Below are 22,586 nucleotides of genomic sequence, written 5' to 3'. Positions count from 1 at the left end.
GAAACAGCAGTAAGTGCTTGAGAAAAGTTAAGCAAAAAAGTTGACCTATAAGAATAACTTAGGATAGTTTTTAGAATATAACATTTATATTTTACTTAAGCAAGCAGAGTTCTGGGAGAGTAGCAGCAAATATCTAACACAAAACTGATGGGGGAGCTATGTACTCATGTCTACAGCCAGAAAGTATTCAGTCTCGACCTCCTTCAAAGGCCAACTGTCCTGTGAGTTTGTTTCAAGTATAAACCAGAGGTTCACAAATACAAAGTCTCTTATCCTGTACACATTTTTAGTGAAGAAAGTGTTTTGAACCTGTATTTCTCCACTCAACACAGACCATTTCTTTACATAGGGTGAATGACAGAAAGACATCAACTCTAGCAGTCCAAGACCCAAAAGCTTTTCATATCTCCACCTAATTTGAACAGTGCAAGGATTTCACACAAACTCTAAACAGAAAACACACAAATAATCTACAATTGTCAAGATGTGTCACCACCAGTAGCCAATAACCCTTACTGAAATCCTTATTCTTGTTATGGCCCATTCCATTGGCCCCCATGAGCCTATAAATATATATGAGCTGTGTTCTAAATCACAGTAGAAAAGTAATTTGGCTGAAAATTAAGTGTCTTTGGCTGAATTCTTTTTTGCCTGGCATATCAGTTCCCTAATCCAGCTCACTGTGGAACCCCATTAACATTTACTCCAGCCTTCATAAAGTGAAGGATGGTTGAGAGAAATAGATTTTTTAAATAGTTCTGCTGCTGCTGCATGCTAACTTTGCATGGCAAAGGTAGAAGCTGCTTGGGAAAAACAAACAAATCCTCCTGCCTCCCAAAATCCACAAAATCACAAACACGCACCAACTCTCCCCTGACTTGCCTGCAATGAATTACACCTTGAGTCTTAATCCAAAACTCGTTAGACAATATGAGTTTGATACTTCCTATAGAAGAGTTGTCACAATAAAAGTAATGTTGGACAAACCTGGTTTTAAGGCTAAAAGTCATGACCTTGACTTCTCATCAGTTTTACCTCTTTAACATGGGTGTGAAAGGACACAGACATGTCCAGCAGGATCTTGCGTTGTTCCACACGCCTAACAAAATCCTGTATCCTGTCCTCGAGCTGATGAGCTGCTTGATAGATTTCTTCTGGGTCACACTCCCCGGTCTGAGCCAGCTGTTCAGCTGCTTCTAGAAGTTTATCTGCATTGGTATACGTGTTCTGTAGAGAAATAAGTTAGTTTCACAGGATTAAATGAATGAAAATTCACTCCATCTCTTTTTAAAGCTAGTGGTCTGTTGCTTACAATAGGAAATCTAATGAAAAAAAATAGAGTCACAATAAATCAGGTGATGTGGTATTTCCATGTCAATGGAGCAGCAACAGTGGTACTAAACTTAATTCTCAGACAAAATCCTTCCATACCTGGCATTAAAAAGAGTATTTGTAGATTGCAGCTCTTGCCTTACTTTCTCTAAGGTAAAGCTTTATGTTACTACCAGTTTCAACACAAAATAGTGAAAGAAAAGTGAACTAATGTCTTCTTCCAATATGCTTCTCTTTGATAGTACCACAAATTTATACATTACCTTTGCTTTTAGAAGGCAGTAGAAATAAAAAAATACCTGAAGATCTCCATATCCTGGCCCTTTTTTAAAGGAGTATCACCCCTTCCTATTGTTATGCTACAGGATTAATGAAAATTAAAGGACAAAAAGGCCCTTATTTTTATTTTTCTTCCTTATTTTTAAGAGTCATAGAATACAATCTTGCTAAAAAACGTTATTATATTTCTAGATCCTTTTTTCATTTCACTGTGAACAACTATTTCTTACCTCCTTATCTATGTCTATTTGAATGTTTCTACAGCCTAGAACTTGCCCTATTTATTCCTTCTTAAAATTAGCATTTTATATTCATAACCAGAATAAAAATTAGCCTAATAACTTGCAAACTGGGGCTTTTCAACACTGGATGAACAATAACCACGGCCAGAAGCCTTTTCAAAATGTACTTTCAGAGATGAGAATGTCTTAGCTGCTGGTAAAGATACCTAGCATCATATTCACACATTCAGCAGAAAGGTGTAAAGCAACTAAGCATAGGAGGAGAAATGTCCATTCATCCTGATGGAAATGAGATATCCAAAATTCCCATGTCAACTGGATCAGCATTTCAGGAATAGCAGAAATGGAGCAAAATTCAGAAATACACTGTGGCTGAGTGTCAGAGTGGAATATTGTTCCAATATGTCACACAAGCAACAAGAGCAGATGAGCAGTCACAGCAGAAAATAGCATACCAGACACCAAACTTCCCCCATTCTAAAACATCTATGTTCCACAGAAGAGAGAGATTTTTAACAATTCTTAAAGCTTAGAACTTGCAGCTTGCATCTTTAGGTCTTTCATTAATTTAGACTAGGACTGGTTCCACGGATGTGCTATAATTTCTAGTTTCTAACCTTGGGTTTTCATATATTAGAATGAGTCTCAGAATGAACCCCTCACAAAAGCACAGAAGGACATTAACCTCTGGAGGGGACAAAGATTGAAGCCAAGTCTACACTAAAGAAACTTAGCTTATGTCACCACATCATGCATCCTGATAACGATGTGGTACAGGCTATCAAGAAAATGTTCTGTCAAGGTAATTTATGCTTTTCTCTTCTTCCTTCTGCCCTCATACAATTCAGGTTGGGAGAAGACTATTAGGTAAAAAGGTTGTTTGCCAGGATAAAATAAGCATATGAAAATATGTTTTTCTTTTTTCTTTACCATAAACACAGTATTACACCTCTAATTAACATTATAATACCCACAAAGGTTAAATTCCAACTTGGCCTAAAACTCAACTAAGGGCCAGGAAGTCAAAGTTCTCCTCCAGGGTCTCAAGCAAACTACCAGACAAGCCCAGAACAGCTCATTTCTCTGTCTTTGTGCTCCTTGCATCTGTCAAGAGCTTCACAATAAAGAGTGGTGAGAGGTTTAAAAGATAATTTGTCTGCATACACAAAATGACTCTGAACTGCTCAGTTGCAAATGGCACCTAATGGGAAATGTTCTTTCTACTTCTATTTCCAAGAATGTATTTTAATAAGGAAACAAGAAGATAGTTTTAAATGCCTGGTTTTGTACATTCAGTATCAAGCTTACATGACTCAGTATAGCTTTCATGTACGGGAGAGTTATCCCTCCATTTATTACAATTGAATTATGTAAGGAATTCAAACCACGCAGCTCCTTGATTTTGACTACAAGCATTGGCCCTTCCTTAACCTTCAGCTTTTTAATTGCACTGAGAGGTGGAGAACTCCTCCCTAGTTTCCCTGGGAAAGCCTGCAGAGATGAACACAACCCCGCCCTTTTCTTTGGGGAGCACATTACTCAGTGCTGCAAATCATCAGTTTGGTACTTGCTGGCTCAGAGCACAGCTTGATCTGTGCTTTGGTGTTTTGAGATCCACAGTCACAGCTCGCATGTGTTCAAGCAACAAGGCTGAACAGCCTTAAGGCACTCCTCTAACAACAACTACTTCACCAATCTGGAGAGCCCCACCTTGCTGCAGATGGCTGAAGGAGAAGTTTCCCATTTTAATCAAAACTTTATCTCACATATGAAGCATTGTTTATGAATTCCAGGAGTATCTTCCACATAACACACGCCCAGGCACAGACTTGCCTTTCTGTAAACTGGATGGTGAACTACCTACACTTGAAAGTTAACACAACCTAGATGCTGCTTTGGAAAGGGGTGCAATTCTCAAGTCTTAACAGCAGACACACGACTTACCATTAAAATTTCTCTTCCCAGTAGAACTGAAACAAAGCTTAAAAACTTCTCTAAGTAGATAACGAACCACTCTTTGGAACAGAAATCGCAGCAAATATGACCGCTCTACTAACTATGGCTGTTCCCAACCCTATGCTTACTTCAAAATAATGCACAGAGGAAAACAAAGAGATATTGAAGGTTTTGAAAAAGCTGAAATACGGCCAGTCACATTGGTTAGAATACCAAAGGGCAGGCAGAAAGGGCAGGAGTTCACCCTTGAAGCTGCTTAGGCCTGTCTCCTAACCTGACAGACAAGTCTTCACAGAACAAATTCATTATGGAGTATTGAAACTTATGAGCCCTCCTTTAGAATTTCTCCACTATCACACCCTCTCCAGATGCCAGGGGAGAAGAATCATTCTGACAGGAACTTTAAGAAGTCCTCTAGTCCATTCCTCCCTGCCCCAAGGTACAATAAACTATACCTAAAAGTCAGTAACAAGACTGCTTCTCCAAAATTTTGATAAAATAACAGAGTTACTCCCAGTAATGGAGAGCCCACCACTTTCCTAAATAATGTATTCCATCACTTCCCTAGTATTCCTACTGAGAAGCCTTTGCTATATGCTGGGGGGAGGGCTCTCCATATTTTCAGAAAGCACTCAAAGTCACCATCACAGAAAAGTCAAAAATTTAGTGTAAGAGATTAGTGCCCAAATGAGTACTACTGACAAAAGAAAGGAACAACCTATGCAGTGAACACTGAAGCAGAGTTCAAAGGATGTATCATAGCTAGAAAAAAAAATAAAGGGCAGCAAGAGAGACGAGAGGTGGTTTGAACTGACTTTCAGACAAATGAGCTTAGTGAACTGTATGTGGGTAGGGTGGAAGAGAGAGACAAGCAGAGGGAGATTTAACTGAGGTATACAAATCATTAGAAGTAGGAAGAAATCGAAGAGGACAGATTACTCATTAAAAGTAGCAGATGCTATCAAGTTCAAGCATCAGGCAACGTACTTAAAATGAAAAAGCAAAAGTACTTTTCATCTAAGGAGAAATTAAACTGCATAACTCCCTGCCATAGGATCTGGCATATATGCCAAAAGCCTAAACATATTCAAAAAGTAGTTAGTCTAATTAAGAAAAGTCCTTAAATGGCTATTAAATTCATTGGTTCTGACACAGCCTTCAGTTCCAGGCATTTAATAGGCTCAGATAACTAAGGAGATAAGGTAACTTTAAGTGTACAGTCCTTTTCTCTATGCATCCAGTGATAACCACAAGCTACTGCAAGACAGAGACCTCTAGTCTGACATAGGATTTAACTTGACGCTCTTCATGGGTACACTCGAGGAAGACGTAGTTCAAGCTTACAAGCTTTTATTCCAGCCTTGAAGAAGCAAGTAGAGTTTGTGGGAGGGAAATCATAGGGGTATTCAAACAAGGTTTGGAAGACTCTTTCTTATGTCTCTTGAATCAGACCATGCTTGCATCCCTATTCAGACGCATTTGCAGACAGAGAAAATAACTGAGCCGAAAAAAAGATCTCATTAGTTAAATCTTGCCATAGACCTTTTATGTTTTTGAGCCATCCACTGTAGAAAAAACGGACACCAATAATAGCTGAAACAGGACAAGCTGAGTTAGAATTTCATACAAAATGCATAGGAAATAAAGCCACGCTACTGATTCGCATCCACTGCTTCTAACCTAAAAATCTGTGCCCTGCAAGTGAATCAGTTAAGTCAAAAGAAGTTGGGAGTCCTGACACTGACTAACTAGTCTCAGGGCTACAAAGGCGGTCATGGAGATACAACCCTAAATTTGACATTAGTGATTGAAAGTCAAAGTTTCTCAAAGAGATACTTGTAGCATTTATGTTAATATGTTAGAGTTTTAGGGAGTTTCTTCGTCAGCTGCATTTTGACTGTCTAGTGTTTCTGTTAAAAAGTATCAAATAAAGAGAGAGGCAAGTCTTCATTTTACAAGAATTTAAAACTAAATAATGCATGAGCATATAGTCCATTGACTCTGGAACACCTATTCCCTTCTACATACAGCTTATTTTAACATCTCTTTGAATAGTGCTGACAAATTGGCCTCTTGTTCACATTAAAAAAGGATGAGAGAAGAAACAGAAGGAAAAAGAATTAGTTTAGCTCCCCTCAAAATCAGGAGTTAGCTCCTGATCAGGATCAGGAGAGATCAGGATCAAGAACACTTCAACATTGCTATTGGCTCCCTGCATTTGATAAATCATTGCCATGCCACTGACACTCTACCAGAGGCTTCTTCCTCTCAACTTCTGATTAGAGCTTACTAAAAACTGCTAATTTTGCCTAGGGTTCTCTTAAAAAAAAAAAAAAAAATGTTCAGCACTGATATTTTAACATCCCTTTGGAAAAAAAAAACACGCAACAACAACAAAAAGCCAACCAACTAGAAAAGTAGGTAAAAACCAGATTAGATTAAAGTTATTCATGCTTTAACAGGAACAGCAGATTGTTGTCTTAAACTTCAATGATCTTCCTTATAATAACCACAATGTGAATGGCTTTTGGGGCCTTCTCATGTACACTTTCAGATCAATTAAAAGAAACAACTCAGAGGTTCAGACTGCTCAGAGGCAGTCACCAAAAATCAAGAAGTTAGAGACAGGAAGAATGAAAAAAAAGAAAAAAAAGAGAGATAGGCTTATTAGATCATCTTGTCCATTCTGCTATCAGTGCAGGATGGTTCCCTATAGTGCATTCAAATTCTTTGAACAACCTAGTTTTCAGTATCTCCAAAAATAGAAGTTCAAAGCATTCCCTGAAGAGATCATTTTAAACTCTAGTAAGTGTTCAGTTTTAGGAAGTTTTTGCTAAGTATTTACTTTAAAACTTTCTAGTTTAATTATAATGTAAATTAACATAATGCTTTTTTAACAGTTCATACCTCACTAGCTGTTCTACATGCTTTATTCCCTTTGATTACCCAAGCATTTTTCTTCTTTCCTCAAATAACACGGTATTAAGTATGAGATCATTCAAATTTTCTTAAGCATCTTACACAAAGAGAATCTTGCTTGTCTGATCCAGAAAAATAAGTACATCCACATGGAAGAAATTACAGATTTTGCTAAAAATGAAACATCAGGCATGTGTATGGAAAATCTAGCATGTACATATATAAAACTAACAAAGCTTTTTATCTTGGAAAATTTTATAGGAAATTCATATTGAAGAATCTGCCTGATGCTATTTCAATTCCTCAATTACTGCAGTGCTCTAAAATCATACTTAAAAAAACAGATCTATTAAGAGCTTAATTATCCACTAAATAGGCAATCCAGAAACACACTTTTGATGCATCCACCACACTGTGCATCACTGCTAAACTTCTGCTTGTCATTTCTTTAGATAATTTTCCACTCATGTACCTTCTGTTCTAATTGCAGGACCACACTATCAATTCTACCTTAACAACATTTTCTTGATGAACAGTGACCCTAGAGATGTTTACTTGCTGTTGTGGGATGTCTGATCATTAAGACTGAATAATCAGTGCACCTTGTTAATGGCGCAGATTCAAACCTCCTCAAGGGTTTTCCCACATCTTCTTCTTCCAAGGTTGCTGCCCAAACCAGCTTTGCCCTGTTATGCTCTCCGTATTCCTCAATACCTCTATTGCTTTAGGCTTGATTTTTTTTTTCAGAGCTATGGAAAATTGGGATTTGGTTTGCTGTTCTGTCATCAGTCCCACTCAACACAAACACTGGATAAAGATTCTTCCTATGGAAAAAATGTTGATACCACTGATTTGAAACAGGCAGGCAAACACACATTGAACTGCATTTAAATAAAAAAATAAAAACTCAAAGCTAAGTTGGCCAGTTTGCCAGCCCACTTGGCTTTTTTGAAGCAATTTTTTTTCCCCTTCCAATCAGACTATTTGCTCTGAGGATAGGCCAAGTGGAGTTCCCCAAGCTTGTTGCCAGAAAGCAGGGCTTTCAATTCATCACCATCCTCCCTTTCATGCTGAAAAAGTTCAAATCCTTGAAGCTCAGGGGATTAAGTTACTTTAAAAGATCAACTTTAATTCTTCTGCAGTTCAACACTTGACAGCATCCTTTCCAAAATTAAAAAAAAAAAAAAAAAAAAAAAAAAAAAAAAAAAAAAAAAAAGAAATCATCATCAGTGGCATCAAGGCTCCCTCTCTCTGTAAGACTCCTGAAGTTTGTCTTTTCCTCACTGAAACAGAAATGCAAAGAAGAAGTAAAATAAAAGCCTGTGATAGAAATACAACAGGTTATTATTCCTGGAACTGAATTTTCTGTAGTGGAGCTCCTTTTGCCCAACTCTTCCATTCCACAGCAGGCAGTTTTGATATAGTTCAATGACAGTTCTACAGTTTTTGCATGTGATTGCTTTTACCTGTGCAACTTCTTCAAAGTCTTCATGGCGTTTCTGCAAAGCTCTAGCCCGATGCAGGGACTTTCCCACTCCAGTATGTTTGCTAAGAAAAGCTTCTCCATGGTTTTCAATCCAGTCCAGCACCTACGATACACAAGTGTGACACAAAAAACAAACTCTGAATGGATGTACCAAATGCTGCAATAAAGTGACAGCAATTCAAGAAACTAAGGAGCTGTAAAGAGACTGCATATAAGCAACTAGATTAATGGATATCAAAAGGCAGTACTGCCATTAAAAGATGTCAATTACATCTTCTTATTAACAGTTGTATTAAATTTTATCAAGGCCCATTTTTACCACCTCAGTCTAGCTAGATTATATGATTTAAGATGATTGGTTTATTCTGAGGCCTAGTAAGGACATCATAATTTCTACACATTCATCAATCTGACAGCAATCTGATCCAAGTGGCTGGACCCCTTGTGAGGGTGTCTCTGTAATCCATTTATGCCTTCAGCTGACTGCTTTCTGTAATAAAACACTAATGGAGTTTGCACATTCCCAAACAATGCTGTTGAATAAAACAGTGACATTTTATTTTATAAGAGGAGAACTCTCTTTTCCTACTTCACAGTAAGAAGTCAAGAAGATATCTCTAAGGTTTTTTTCTTTTTTTTTCCAGCTGACACAACATAATTGACTTGAAACAGTTAAAAGGTGAATAGCAATGTTTACATTCTCCAAAGAAACATCTTCCCAAAACATCACATAGAGGTAATTGCATATCCTCAGTTTCAGAGCTAGAAAAGTGAGGAACTAAAGACATCGAGGGACATCAAAGCTTTTACTACAATGACTGTGCTGATGGCTTTATAAATAGTAAAAGTTGTACATGTAATTAGTTCCTGCCAGTTAACAAAGGATTACTGCATATATCCCAAGATTCTGATGAGGGAACAAGCAAAACATTCGGTCTCTCTCCAAAATAATACATCTTAGCCATATTTTCATTTTAATATTTAATTTTCCTCATTAGGAAATATGCATATGGCATCTAATCCTTTGCAAGATATTCTGAGTTTCAAGAAAGCTTTCCAAAATTAAAGACAACTCCATATGGATAATTTTTCTAATGCATCTTAATGTTCTTTATACCTTATTTCTTTAGAGAAGTATAACACCTTACTTAACACTTACCTCCAGAATTCCTTTTTCTTTAAACCCTGAGTCTTCTGTTTCACTTTGAAGTATACCCGCCAGAAACCTGTACCTTATCTCTCCTTATCTACTAGTGTCCTTTGCTCTAATACATAAAGTTGAGTATATATTTTTTTTAATTTTTCCCCATACTGAAGACATTTGACATTTAGTGCAACTAAAAACTTAAATTCTTTTTACTTCCATGCAGCCAGACTTAAAAGCCACTTCTGCACATCCTACTTATGGTTATATTTGATAAATGCGTAATCCCACATACTATTCTCATATGGAAGACATCTATGCTTTCTTTAGTACAGAAAGTGAAAGCATCTGGTGCGATTTCTCATTTATCTCAACTGTTAGAATTTTTTTTTGGTTTGCACTCTCTTCTGTTTAACATCTTCAAACACGATAAGCATTCCCATAATGCCACAAAATACAGCCATCTCAAATCACCAGTACTTCATTAAATCTCCAAGACATGTATTTCAATTTATGCATTATTCTTTATTCCTGGAAAATATATTCAAAATAATTTTTATGTCAGTTTACATTTTCCTTTGCTTCTTGCAAGGGAAAGAGTTGATTAGCAAAGGTAGAGCGAGGTTAGTATGCACTAGCCAAATGAGCCCTCAGTTACCAAAAAAGTTTAAATTAGCAATGTTTTTGACAGTTTTAGCAAATCACTCTGTTTTCTTATTATAAAAAGGGCTGGAGACACAGATTTGGATGAGAGAGTTATACTGGTCTCTGGCTACTTCTGACATTTTACAGGCAGTTTACAAATGAAATCAATAGTGTAATCTGTACCAGAAAGCACGGGGTGAAAAGCAATAAGAAGCACATGAGAAAAAAATTCTGCTCCAAATAGTGATCAGTAACTTCAAGAGAAGGAAGTATTATAGAACTCTAGCACACAGATCATGACTTAAAGCAGTCAGCTAGAGCAGCACTGATGCATCTGAGTGAATCCAGTACGAACACAAATCTTCCCACTCAACCTTCTCACCTTGATTCTGGGCACAATGGAGGCAGCACTTCTTACTGTGGAATTTCACAGCATGTAAAAGCAGAGTCAAAGTTAAAGATTGCTTTTGCACATTAGTGACAACTTTTGCAGACCCCTTTGGCTAAAGGACAATCCCATTAGCTGGCCCCAATAATAGCCCTTTAGCAATCTGAAATGATCCATTTTTCCTCCTCCTGGAAGAGGAAAGAGTTACAGAAGCCATGAGCATCAAACCCACTACAGACCTGTCTATTAATATGAAAGCACATGGGGTTTACTCTACTAATACAGTAATAAATAGGAATTTAAGACATCCAACACTTCTCTGTAGAAGTAATTACTATGCGAAGATGGCTTTATCATGACAAAATCATTGTTCATGGCTGCAAAATAAATATTTCGTACATGCTGTTTGGAGAAATAAGCAATGAACAGCTGATCTTTTGCAAATACAACATGCTCACTTTCACCAGTTCTCCCCACATTACTTTCCAGTTCTCCCCCCGCTGTCTCTTTAGCTACATTGCCTACTCCCACATGCCTGATCACCACTTAGTGCCATTTTCAAGACAAATTTGGGGGAAAGGGGAGAATCTTTGAGTTTCTAATATCCAAACAGTTAAAAAGCAGAAAAATTCTTTCCCCAAAAGAACCAATGCTGTAACAGTTTCTTCAAGCCACAGTAGAGTAATACAGTAAAACTAGTAGTATTTTGAGGCAAAGTAAGTAGTGTTCTTAGTCTGCCTTACATCAGTCAACGTTAACAAAAGACTTTTAAAAAGGTCTCGGTACAAGTCTTTGAGAGAGGCTAATCAAGGAAGCAGCAGCTACCCAAAGTCAGTGGGGACACAATACATATATATATTTTAAATCAACTACTACAAGTATGTTGTAATAATGCAAGCCAGTGCTCATTTTCAGGCTCAAAAGCTTTCACCATATGAGTGCCAGCAGTATCATTCTACCAGAAACAGTACCTTTATTTTCAATTTTGACCTTCTGTGGCCTAGAAGCACAAAAGTCCACATTGCTATTACAAGTTTGCTTTATTATTCTACATCAAAATCCTTAAAGCCAGCTCCTTTCTATTTTAGCTGAAAGACTTGTGTGTATTGTCTACCCTGGTAACCTTGCCAATTCTTAAGCACAAATTTAGACCCATTATTTGCATGTTTAATACCGGAAGGATTTTTTTCAACAATTGAATGTAACAGTCAATTTATGATATGACTTCTTTTAATATCCTCTTTTGGGCATAATTATACAGATCAACTTGGAGCTAGATCTTTTGGCATGTTTATGTTATGCATAATTATACAGATCAACTTGGAGCTAGACCTTTTGGCATGTTTATGTTATCTGAGGTGACATCTCAGAATTCTGTTCAACTTAAGACTGTCTTAGGTTTACACATTTCATTATTTCAGATTTGCTGTACCGTACACCTTACCTACTATTTTTAAATATTTCATGTGCTACTTTCCTTATTATATGTTCCATGAAATTTGCAGATGATTCTTGGCATGTGTTCTTAGTTAGCATCATACTGGTTTTGGTAATTTGGAAAGCACCACTAGAAACTTGTTCTCAATACTGAACATACAAAACGGGAGAAAACAGTTTTCTAAGGTGGACTTTATACAAAGTGAGGTACCAGCTTAACACAGCCAAATCCATCCTGCAACTTAACACAGACTGTCACTTAACTCATCCATGAACTGATTTATTTCACCAACCCAGCAGAAAATTAATCCAGGAGAGCTAAGATGAGGAAAGCACAGACTCAAGCTGAATGATGGTTATGAATTCACTTACAAAGCATTTGGTTACCTGCCACACTGTGCTATTTAACTATAAACAGTGAAAGAGAATTGTGCTTAGTCTATTATGACAAGAAAAAATACATTTAATTTTACTGATGATAATAAAAAGGATTTTCACATTAGTTCCTAAATCTAGCTAGTCATCTTAACTGAATTTGTTATGGTTTGAATAAGGACTAACAAACTTGAAAGATAGTGAAGATGAAAATATTTTAGAAAGTTTCTTTGGAGCTCTTCATAAACCATGACAGAATGGTCTTAGATATAAACTTGTTGAGGGAGCTAAAAATTGCCAGAGGGAGGCTACTGCAGAGATGTGTCATTATATGATTGCCATCTTCCTTAAGGCATCTGCTATTGGCTACTACTAGACGTACCTCTGTTTAATCTGGTATGGATGTTGAGTTATCATTACCTTACCATGCTGTAGCATGATCTCCACTGAAACACAAGCAACTTCGAAAAATTGTATTACTAGAGAGAACAATACTCATAACTTGCGTTGCAGTCTGCCACAAGGCATTGTCCAAAATACACTGATACCTAAAGCCGACTTAAAGTAACATAACAAAAAGCTATACTACCTCATGCAGCGTTTTATAAGCCTCCAAAGTAGATGTTAATGGCTATTACAGGGAAAAGGTAAAGGCAATTCAGCCACAGACATTATCACTACAGAACATTAAGGGAAGGGCTTAGGAACATGGCAAACATGTCCTACTTCACTGACCCGAGGGCTATATCTTTGTATTCAAAATTTACATTGAAATCTGGAGTGGTTGATAACTCTGTGCATTAGCACCAGAGGCTGCAGCTTCACACCATCAAGAGGATATCTTAATGCAAGATCTGCCTTGCAAAGCATACAGAGAAACTAGAGGCATGAACAGGAAGAAAGAGAAATTCCTCCAACCAATAGATAGAACATGTACTGAATAATAAGCCTAGAGGGAGCAATCCTTGAGCTGATTGTTCATGCTGAACATTTACAGTATACCCTCAGCCCACAGTATACACCTCAGAGTTTTGATACCCCTGATTATTATATTTAAATACACTAATTCCAAGATAGGGTTGGTCTCATACAGAGAAGAAACATCTAGCTTCTTGCTGAGGAACTTAGTAGTGATTCTACAATGACCCAAATCTGGTAAACGGTTACTTGGGAAGTTCAAAGAAAGCAATCTCAGAGATAACTTTTGCACCTGGGAGCCATGTGACACTAGACTCCTGAATCAGGAAGAAGCATAAAATGACAATTGCCTACAAACATTTTATGAGTCTCAAGGTAGTAAAAACAAAGAGTAGGACCAGCATGGTAAGACTCTTTGTAGCATTTAATGAACACCATCTATCCCCAGGAAAAGTTGCCTGCAGCCTGGCCTACAGGTCTGAAACCCATTGAATCATGCATTTGGCAAACAACATCAGGAGGTCACTTCACCTGAGGTGCATAAATTGGTCCTTCCTGGACTGAATCCCAATGAAAGGAGAAAGTTCCAGAACTTAGTCCACAGTTGCTGGCACTAGACTACAGCTGAAAGCATCTACATTATCCCCTACAAAAAATCAAACCACTATATTCATTTCCATTTCTGAAGAATACTTACGAAGCCTGTTAAATTCAAGAGGCAATTCCTTTGTGGACTGTGCCTCATCAGTTTTGACAAGTGCCCTTCACTGGCTACTTACGCAAGTAGAGGCACTGGATCCTCCTGACTAGCTACTGTTGATATAATGGCTTTGATGAAGGGCCTCTACGATTTATACAACAGCATCACAATGTTCCCAGTTTTATCTTCTGTGCCCTACCTGATCATTCTTAGCATTCACGCTGCTTTTTCTTTTTGTGCTGACATTTTTTTTCATGCATTTCCCCACTCTTTGTCACATTTGACAGTTGAGAAGCTGGGTAACTAATTGCCTTTTCATATCTGCATATTTTAAAATTTTTTTTACATTAAAAATTACAAATAATTTTATACTTATATAAGAATTAAGTAACTTTTTTCCATCTATTCTTTAACTTACAGGAAAAGTAAACACTCAGTGCAGAAATCTGAGCTATTCAGGTCAGTTCCCCCTACCACCATTATGTCTGTCAGCTACTGCAAATAATTGAAACTAGGTTACTTCACTGCCAACAGCACACATGCAGCATTTTGCAGCAACAGGTGACTACAAGAAATTCAGTTTCAAGATAAAGTGGAACTAATTTGGAAGAAATAAGATTATTTTTAAAAATGTATGACTAGGTATCTAAAATCCACAGTTAGAAGCTCTTGAGCTGTGAAGACCTTTAAATTGCATTGAAAGTCCATGATCAGTAAAAATTAGTCATCTTAATCTTTTATAAAGAGAGGCTATTGAAAAATAAATTATGAATTTCTCTGTTAAATGCAGCTTAAGACAAATATTTTCTGTTTATTAAAAATCCTTTAACAAAGGAGTTCTGTACAGCTTCACCCTTTTAAGCTAGATCAATATCAGTATATTAATGTATTTAATAAATTTTATGGATATCATCACAATAAGTGATGTATGACAGCTATATAACCATTTATTCAAGAATAGAGTTATTGTCAGAAAGTAATCTGTAATTTTTACACCGCTTCAGTATATTGCTCTCACATTTTTCAAAAAACAGTCAATTAAGTATCACTAAGGATTTGACATGAAAAATTTGTTACAGAATAACACTAATTTTTTTGCATGCTACTACAAATATTTCTGACTCTTCAAGTCTAGAACTTTGCTTTACCTAGAATGTGAATGTCAGCTGCCAGCACAAGCTTAGAACAGCTTTTGTCTAGAATAAATTTTTTTTTCATCCTATCTGAACTCAAGTGAATAAAAGGAGGTACAAATATATTTTCTACCCATAACAGTGAGTCTCTTATGATAACACACAGATTCATTTCATCAGTCCTATGCAGCTATTCAACTGCTGAATAAAAGACTACATGGTCCAGTGGTCAAAAGTCATCTGCCAACGCAATCCAGGTTCAAATCATAGCCTGGTAGACAGGCATGTAGAAGTCATGAAATAAAACGTACCTGTTGAACATCCTGTTGAAAAACACAGAGTTGAAGCCGCTGGTGCAATCGGACCTTCCGATGCTGCCAGATGTTTTCCAGTTGGCGCTGGTGGTGCAGTACTTCATGGATAACATCCAGAACGTGATGAACTGCTTTTGAGTAGTTGGCAGAGGCGGTGAGGGAATCAGAGCTGCCAGGAGTCAAAGGTCTCTGAAGTTTGTCCAGCAGCGACTTTCCATCTTGGCTCACCTGACCATCAGAAAGGATGAAGAATTATTTGTCCGGTCAAAGCTCATCAGACTATCCTTCCATCTCCCTCACTTGCATTTTAGGCTTCATTAAGACCCTGGGGAGCATTGGTGGAGATATTTTTCTTCAGGTGTGATTATGTAATGCTGTTATAGAAATCTACATTTTTATATACTCCCTCTATGTAATGGAATTTTAAGCAGTAACTTTCTAAATAACAACCTATCTTTCTAGTACCTTAAGAGTGATTTTCCTTAATAGTATTTTTTTCCAAAGAGTTCAAGGTTAACTTAGAATAAACACTCTCCATCTCTCTCTCTCCAGCTCTGTAGTCAAAGCACCTAAAACGAAGCATTTGAGCAGAACTGCCCTCCCAGGAATATCTCTCTCCCCTTTCGTCCACTTTGAAGGCAGAAAAGGCATTTACTTTTATAGGCTAATGTTTGCAAAATGTGTTCAACTACGGACGCTGATAAGGAACATACTAGTCATTTCTAGCTGTTATCTCCTCTAATTCAAATCACAGCAAAAGATATTTAGATTTATTTTGTATACTAATTAAAAAGCAATAATCCTACTTCATCTGGTCACTCTTAATGTTTAACATTTGTTAAGGTTGTTAAGAGCTTTCTTCATTGCTCTTTAACTATTCTGCCACTGTCAGCATAGCTCAAAGGAGCTATTACAATTTGGTATCACTTAGCTAACCATAAAAAACTTTTCTAATTGCTCATGTAACAGGCAGGAAAAAAAATCAACTGAAACCACAAGAGAATGGGACACAAACAATAGTTGTAATTCATTAAATCAAGACCATATCACAAACAGAAAATTTGTCAAGGATTTCCCTGGTAGCTATTTTCAATTATTTTCACTGAATTTAGCCAAGATCACATTTAAAGATTGCTATTCAATATTCAGATCAGATCAAAGCTCTTTTCTATTAAGTAGTATCTATAGTAGTGTCTATTTCTCAGTTCTCATTTAAGCTTCTTCCTTTGAGCAACAGGTATCAACAAAGAGAATAAGGCACACTTGGAAAAGCAGCACCTTTAAAGTCAAGTCAGAGAGGAAAAGAGTATAATGCATTCTGGTTGTTTCAGAAAAATAGACTTCCATTATTTATCAAGAATCCATGAAATTCAGGAAAAGTTAGTGCAGCAGTCCCTTGATCTGATGATTTGTTCATCATCTTGACAACCAAACCACCATGCACATTTGCTCCTTGCAGGAGTTAGAGTAAAGTTTTCTTCCTTTCCAGTGCATGACTATCCTAAGATTTCAGAGAAGTATATAATTTAAATTAAGGCACAGCTTTTAGTTTTTCAAGCATACTGGTTATCTAAGATTGTAAGCCAGTAAGTTACTTTCCTAGTAACATGAAGTAATTATCCTCAGTAATTAGACTCAGTCTAGTCTTAAAAGCATTCACTTTCTTTAAAATTACTGTCTCCAAGTTGTGTTGTCAAGACATTGCAATTTAAAATGAATGATAAAGTGTTATCTTTTCTATGGTGTTCCCCTTTCTTTCTCCTCACTGTTCGTTCATCACAAAATGAAAGGAGCTCCATGCTGCAACAAAAACTAAGTCATATGTCTAAGTGATAAGCAGCAGCACTATAATACCTTTACAGAAAAGGACAACTCCATCAATCTTCAAAAAGGAATGCATGTTTAAATACGGAGAAGCAATATCTTCTGTGTAAAGGAGGAACATGACTTGTCTATACACACATAACTACTATTTCTCCACAAATTCTGGCTGCCAAAAAATAAGCTATGGCTTTAATACATGGGAAAAGTGGGAACATTTTTTTGATATCATTACAATGCCTCGTTGTCCCAAAGTCAAAAGCAACAGCTTTGAAATGCTAAACCAATTTTCAAGGTGTTTGCCAGAGTAACCCTACCATTTATCCATCTAATTTATTTTCACTATGTATCACCAGGAACCAAACAGTACTTCACACGGTAATCCACAGTGCTTGTTTAGGCTTAACAGTTTCCTTTTTCTTTTTCCTAAAAGCAGAGATGTGACTGAATCAAAATGTTTATATTCAGTGCTTTATGACTGTTATCCCAGACAACCCCAGCCTTTTTATTCCTTCCTGTACTTCTCTTGGAGCTTCCACTCCAGATTGCTTCTCTTCATGTTTGTCTACTACAAACATGCCACATCTCTCTCTCTCTCGTTTTAAAAGGGGATTCTCTCAATGAAGAGAAGTTGCAATGAAGTAAAGAAATCTTCCGACAGAACACACATTCAAGAACAAGTTAAAATAGGTATTTGTAGCAAGAACCTAAAGTTTTATCACCAAAGGTGTGCTTTAGTATGTCAAGAAAGCTGTTGCCATAGTAAGGTGGCATGTAACAGGAATGGGGGTGTCAGTGCATGTTTTGCACAAAAAGAACAGTTAATGTGAACTCTGGGCACTGACTGATAGGTAATGAAGCTTCTTCTGGCTCTAAGATGGCAAGTGTTCAGAAAGTCCATTTTTGATACATGAACAACAGGACCAATCATCAGCTCTGATTTTACACTCCTTTACTGCTATCCAGACAAAATGTGAACTGAGTTATACTTCAGTTACCTGTAATAGTGTTGGTTTATCAGAAAGTTTCACTTTTTTAATATAATGTATAAATAACAAACCATTATTTCATTCCAACACCACCTCCTGTTAATAAGTGCTAGATGTAGGTCTAAGCTATCTTGTGTCCATCAATCTTTTTTTTTTTTTTTTTTTTTTAATCTTGATTTAAATCAAATGCATATTTTCATATAACTTCACTGGAACAGAAGCTACTTTATTTAATCCAAATTCAACTGATGCAATTTAACACCAAAGACTCCAATAACATTATTCTGCGATGTTAACAACCCTGATGAAAGAAAAGAAAGAAAATCTCAATAGAAAACGCAGAAAAGCCTTGTTAGTTGATTTCTCACTCTGGCTAACTGAAGAGAGAGAAAACTTGAAGAGAATTCAAAATTTGCAGGAAAACAATGGATACTTTAGTCACATTTTGTAGGCTACCTTAAGAATAAGCATTTTTTTCTAAGTTGTATTTACAACTACTAGATATCTCAAGAAGTATTCTCCATCTTAAAAGCATGTCATTGGGTTCAAAAGCCAAGATTGGAGTAGCAACATAGGATATGTTAATCTTATGAATGCCGAGTGCATATGCATGCTGGCTCACTTAAGTGCCTTTCAGGCTGACAGAACTAAGTATTTAACTTCTGGTTTGTCAAGTGATATTCTTTGAAGGGTAAGTTTTTTTTTGAGAGACAATTTCAAAAATAGATTTTCAAAAAATACTTAAAGCAATCCATGCCAACAGAATATTTTCCCAAAGAATATCCAGCTGCTTTCCACGCAAATAAATATTTTAATGACAGTACCATACTGCTATTAAAAGGCAGTAATACACAAATTAAAAATATTTAGTATACTGCATGAGTTGCTTGTATCAGGTAAGTCTGCAAAAATAGCATTATGGTTTCATCTTGCCTTTTAATTTTTTTTTTTAGAAGACTAAGACAGCTTAAAACTTGCATTTAAATTTGAACGGCGGCAGCAAAATCCGTAATACTGAATTAAGAGGAACAGCATGGCACTTGAGTTGCAAACTAATGCACTACTATTCAACAAGTTCCATCAATTAGTGACCCAACCTTAATATTACACTATTTTACTAGAAACAAGTCAGCAACCTAAAGAAACAAGGAAGCTACTTACTTCAGAGTAAGCCAAGGTAATATGCTCATATATCCCTTGATGATGATGGATGGCATCTTCTAAGTCTTGCAGTTCGGAGGGAAGCTCCACTTCACCACAGGCTTTGCACCAGGAATCCACATTACTCATGTACTGCAACAGAGAAAAGACCTTCTGCTTAACTTGGGGTTCTACCAATTAGTAAATGTACATTAGAAACATGCAAAAGGATTGCCATCTGCATAATGGCCACTGGAAAGACTCCTTTTAAGTGGAAATTGTCTAACATATTTATTTCTGAACTGACCAAAATGAATCTGATAGCAGAACTGAAACAAAGTTTGACTCTACTTGTGCTTTTAGCTACATGGAACTCTTTCAGCCATTCCCAGGCAGGCCTAATTATATGCTGTCAACCTTCAGAGCCAATTAAACTGTTAGCAATACTGATATTTCAGGTTTACTCTTGCCCCTTTTCTTGACTTTGCAACCTAAGAAGTTTATTTCACCCATGTCTACCTACTGTGTCAGGCACACAAAGGCAAATGAGGTCTTGTCTTCACAAGAAGGTACAACACACTACCGTTTTCAAGACCAGACTCCCAGCTCTCATTTGTCAGCTCCCTTTGCAAATATTCAATGAACATTAAGTTAGCCGCTGCCTCATCTTTTTTAAAATCTTCAGAAAAAAGCAAGTTACCTTGCACACACAAACAGAGAGAGAACTGATGTGGTGAACTGCCCAGTCGAACAATTCACAGTTTTCTTTCTGATAAGAAGATATCTTCAAGGAGGCAAAGCAGCGTTAAAGCACTATAAACTTATGTCCAAGTCCCCCAAGCACTAACTTCTTCATACAGAGAAGCACTAAATACATTTGGCTAGCAGCTGCAGTAGCAAGTATGTAAGGGATTTATAACTTAACGGAGCAGAGGAAGAGAGGTGGCTCTGAAGACTAACGCTGAACTCTGAGCTCACAGCTATATCACAGCATTGCTGCTTAAGTCAAACCTTCTGGGGTAAACTGAGGATGTAATAATAGAATCTATTCTGCTGAAGATTTAAGTTTTCTGAAACTTGAACCATCTTAACAGAAGAGAAATGTCATCATAGCCGCATGCATAAGTTCCGTAAAGTTATTTTCGACAGCTAGGGGGCATGGATTTTACACCCTAGTTATGTTAGAAAATGGGGAGAAAAAAATCTGTTTTTCCTAGGACTTTTCTTGGCTGTTAAACATGAACTTAGTATAGCCAAGCACATGTGGCATCGATAAACCAAATTTGCCTTCTCTTCACTTGAAGTTAGAGTCCTAAAAGCTTCAGAGACTAGGCCTTTCTCTCACCATATGTATTTTGATTCCTGGAGCACACTCAGCCTTTTGGAGAAAAAGCAATCTACAGACCATTTCTTGGTCTCCAATACTGTTTGACAGCTGTGAGAAAGGGTGATAAAGTAGTTAATTCTCAGATACTTGTTTTATTCTCATTTCATCAAGGGACAATCTAAAAAAATCTCTAACAATTACCACTGAACACTAAAAGAGGCACGTAGGACCTTGGAACTGTCTCTCTTTTATCAGTTAGTAACACTGACAGTAGCTGGGTGCAGTCTCCACTAGGCCTGACAGCAGGCAGTGAAACTTAGTTGCAAGAGAGCACTTGCATTTAAGAAGAGCATATTGTTTTTTTGGCTACATACTTTCTTCTATATAGGTGAAGCATCATCACTGTCTAAAGGGGTCATTCCTCTTACTCCAAGCCCTCTTGCCTTTAGCTGAGACTGTCCACTGTCAATCAGACAGCTGATAAATCATTGCCAGTTAATATACAAAGCAACTATGACAATCTATCACAGTTAATTGTCAAACGAAAACTGCAAAAGGAGCAATTAAAGATAATAATTTAATTAATCCAAGTAGATGATGTTTTGTTCTTTTTTCTCATTCTTCTCTTTTTCCCTGTCTACACCTACAAATGCATTTGGTGCTGAAGAACGCAGCACAGATCCCTATCAGTTGCCCAGTACAAAAAAGAAAGAAAAAGAATTTTACACCTCTGACTTCTGATGAAGAGCAGTTTCTTACAAAAAGAACAATCATTTGGTCAGGGTATACCTATCTGTTCGTGTTTTACCCACATATATGTAGACACATGTAGTAAATACATATGCACACATATATAAATATACATACATATGCATACATGCATATATACACACATACTATATCTCACATGCAAGACTGACAGTGCTTAAATGTAAACCTAAATATGTCTTGCAATTAGAAAAGCAACGATACTGATAAGGTACCTCGTCCTGTCTATCAAATGCTTTAAAGCTGGTTGGTGACTTTTACACCAAAAAACAATTCTTTCTGCTCCTTTAGTAGATTTTTTTAAAAAGCCTCGTAAAATGCCTATTCTAGTGTCATTAGTTTATCTTAAGCTATCTAAGTGCAATTACGTTGATGTCATCACTAACATAATTGAAAGCAATACAGTGCATTTACATCTTAATATGCTCACATTTCTAACTCCCGGACATTTAGAAACTTCAATTTCTATGTAGCAGTAAAGATAAAAAAAAAAAAAAAAAAAACCTTCTTAAAATAATAAAGCAGTAGACTGCTTCTCTCTTGATTTCTGCAGTTATCATCAGCTTCCAAATAGCTGCTTCCTTATTCTGAGCTAAAGCTATATCAGATATGAGTACTTCTTGACCCTGTTTAGCATGGGAAAAGGAAAGAAGACAACTGGAGCTGTGGAAGCTCCACAGCATACTAGGGCATTCTGTCAGCCATAGGCATCTAAGGACCTCTACCCTCCAAATCCAGTACAGACGTACAGAGCAGACAGTCTGTAATATCAATAGGTGACTCAACAACACACATACACACAGCAACTCCCCCAGAACTGAATTCCCTAGAGGGGAAAAACATGCTTTCACCATCAAGATTATTAACTTGAGAATATTTATTCCTGTTTCCCCTACATATACCTCTTCTCTGGCAGTTACATGTGGTTAATGGCTTAATTAAAATAATTGGTATGGGCCTAAAGCTAAATTCTTCGTTTAATATAGGAAGAATCTCTTATGGAATACTAAATAAACATCTCCTACCACAATTTCATATTCAGAAGACAGTTAATTAGCTTCTCAACTTTGAGGCCAGTTAGGCTGAATTTTCTATAAGCAATTACTACAAGTTAAACATTGACAACCCAAGGACTGATATGTGAACATTTCTCTCTCATGGGTCTTGGGGTGAAAACAACAGCAGAAGTAAATGATTTCTTGATGCAGAAAAAAATATATTGATATATATTACACTAATTTTTTCTTTCCTTTTTTCAACTTAAAAGCTTCAT

At 36.8% G+C, this 22,586-nt stretch overlaps 1 protein-coding gene across 8 annotated transcripts in view; it reads right to left on the bottom strand.

Annotated features, from left to right (window-relative positions):
- Positions 1-22,586, bottom strand: part of TRIO (trio Rho guanine nucleotide exchange factor) — a 255,536-nt gene that overhangs the window by 138,542 nt on the left and 94,408 nt on the right. For all 8 annotated transcript variants that reach the window (XR_009957633.1, XM_062569805.1, XM_062569806.1 and 5 more), the window contains 4 exons: positions 19,240-19,371; positions 15,266-15,496; positions 8,195-8,317; positions 1,036-1,227 (listed from right to left, as the gene is read on the bottom strand). Coding sequence is in view for 7 of the 8 variants with exons in the window: in XM_062569805.1 (XP_062425789.1) it covers positions 1,036-1,227; positions 8,195-8,317; positions 15,266-15,496; positions 19,240-19,371 (678 nt within the window). In the remaining variant the exon portion in view is untranslated. The remainder of the gene's footprint in view (positions 1-1,035; positions 1,228-8,194; positions 8,318-15,265; positions 15,497-19,239; positions 19,372-22,586) is intronic.

Source organism: Rhea pennata, chromosome 2, assembly GCF_028389875.1.
Source record: "Rhea pennata isolate bPtePen1 chromosome 2, bPtePen1.pri, whole genome shotgun sequence".
Lineage (NCBI taxonomy): Eukaryota > Metazoa > Chordata > Aves > Rheiformes > Rheidae > Rhea > Rhea pennata.
Note: the sequence above shows the minus strand (reverse complement) of the source record. Positions and strands in the feature narration are given on the sequence as shown.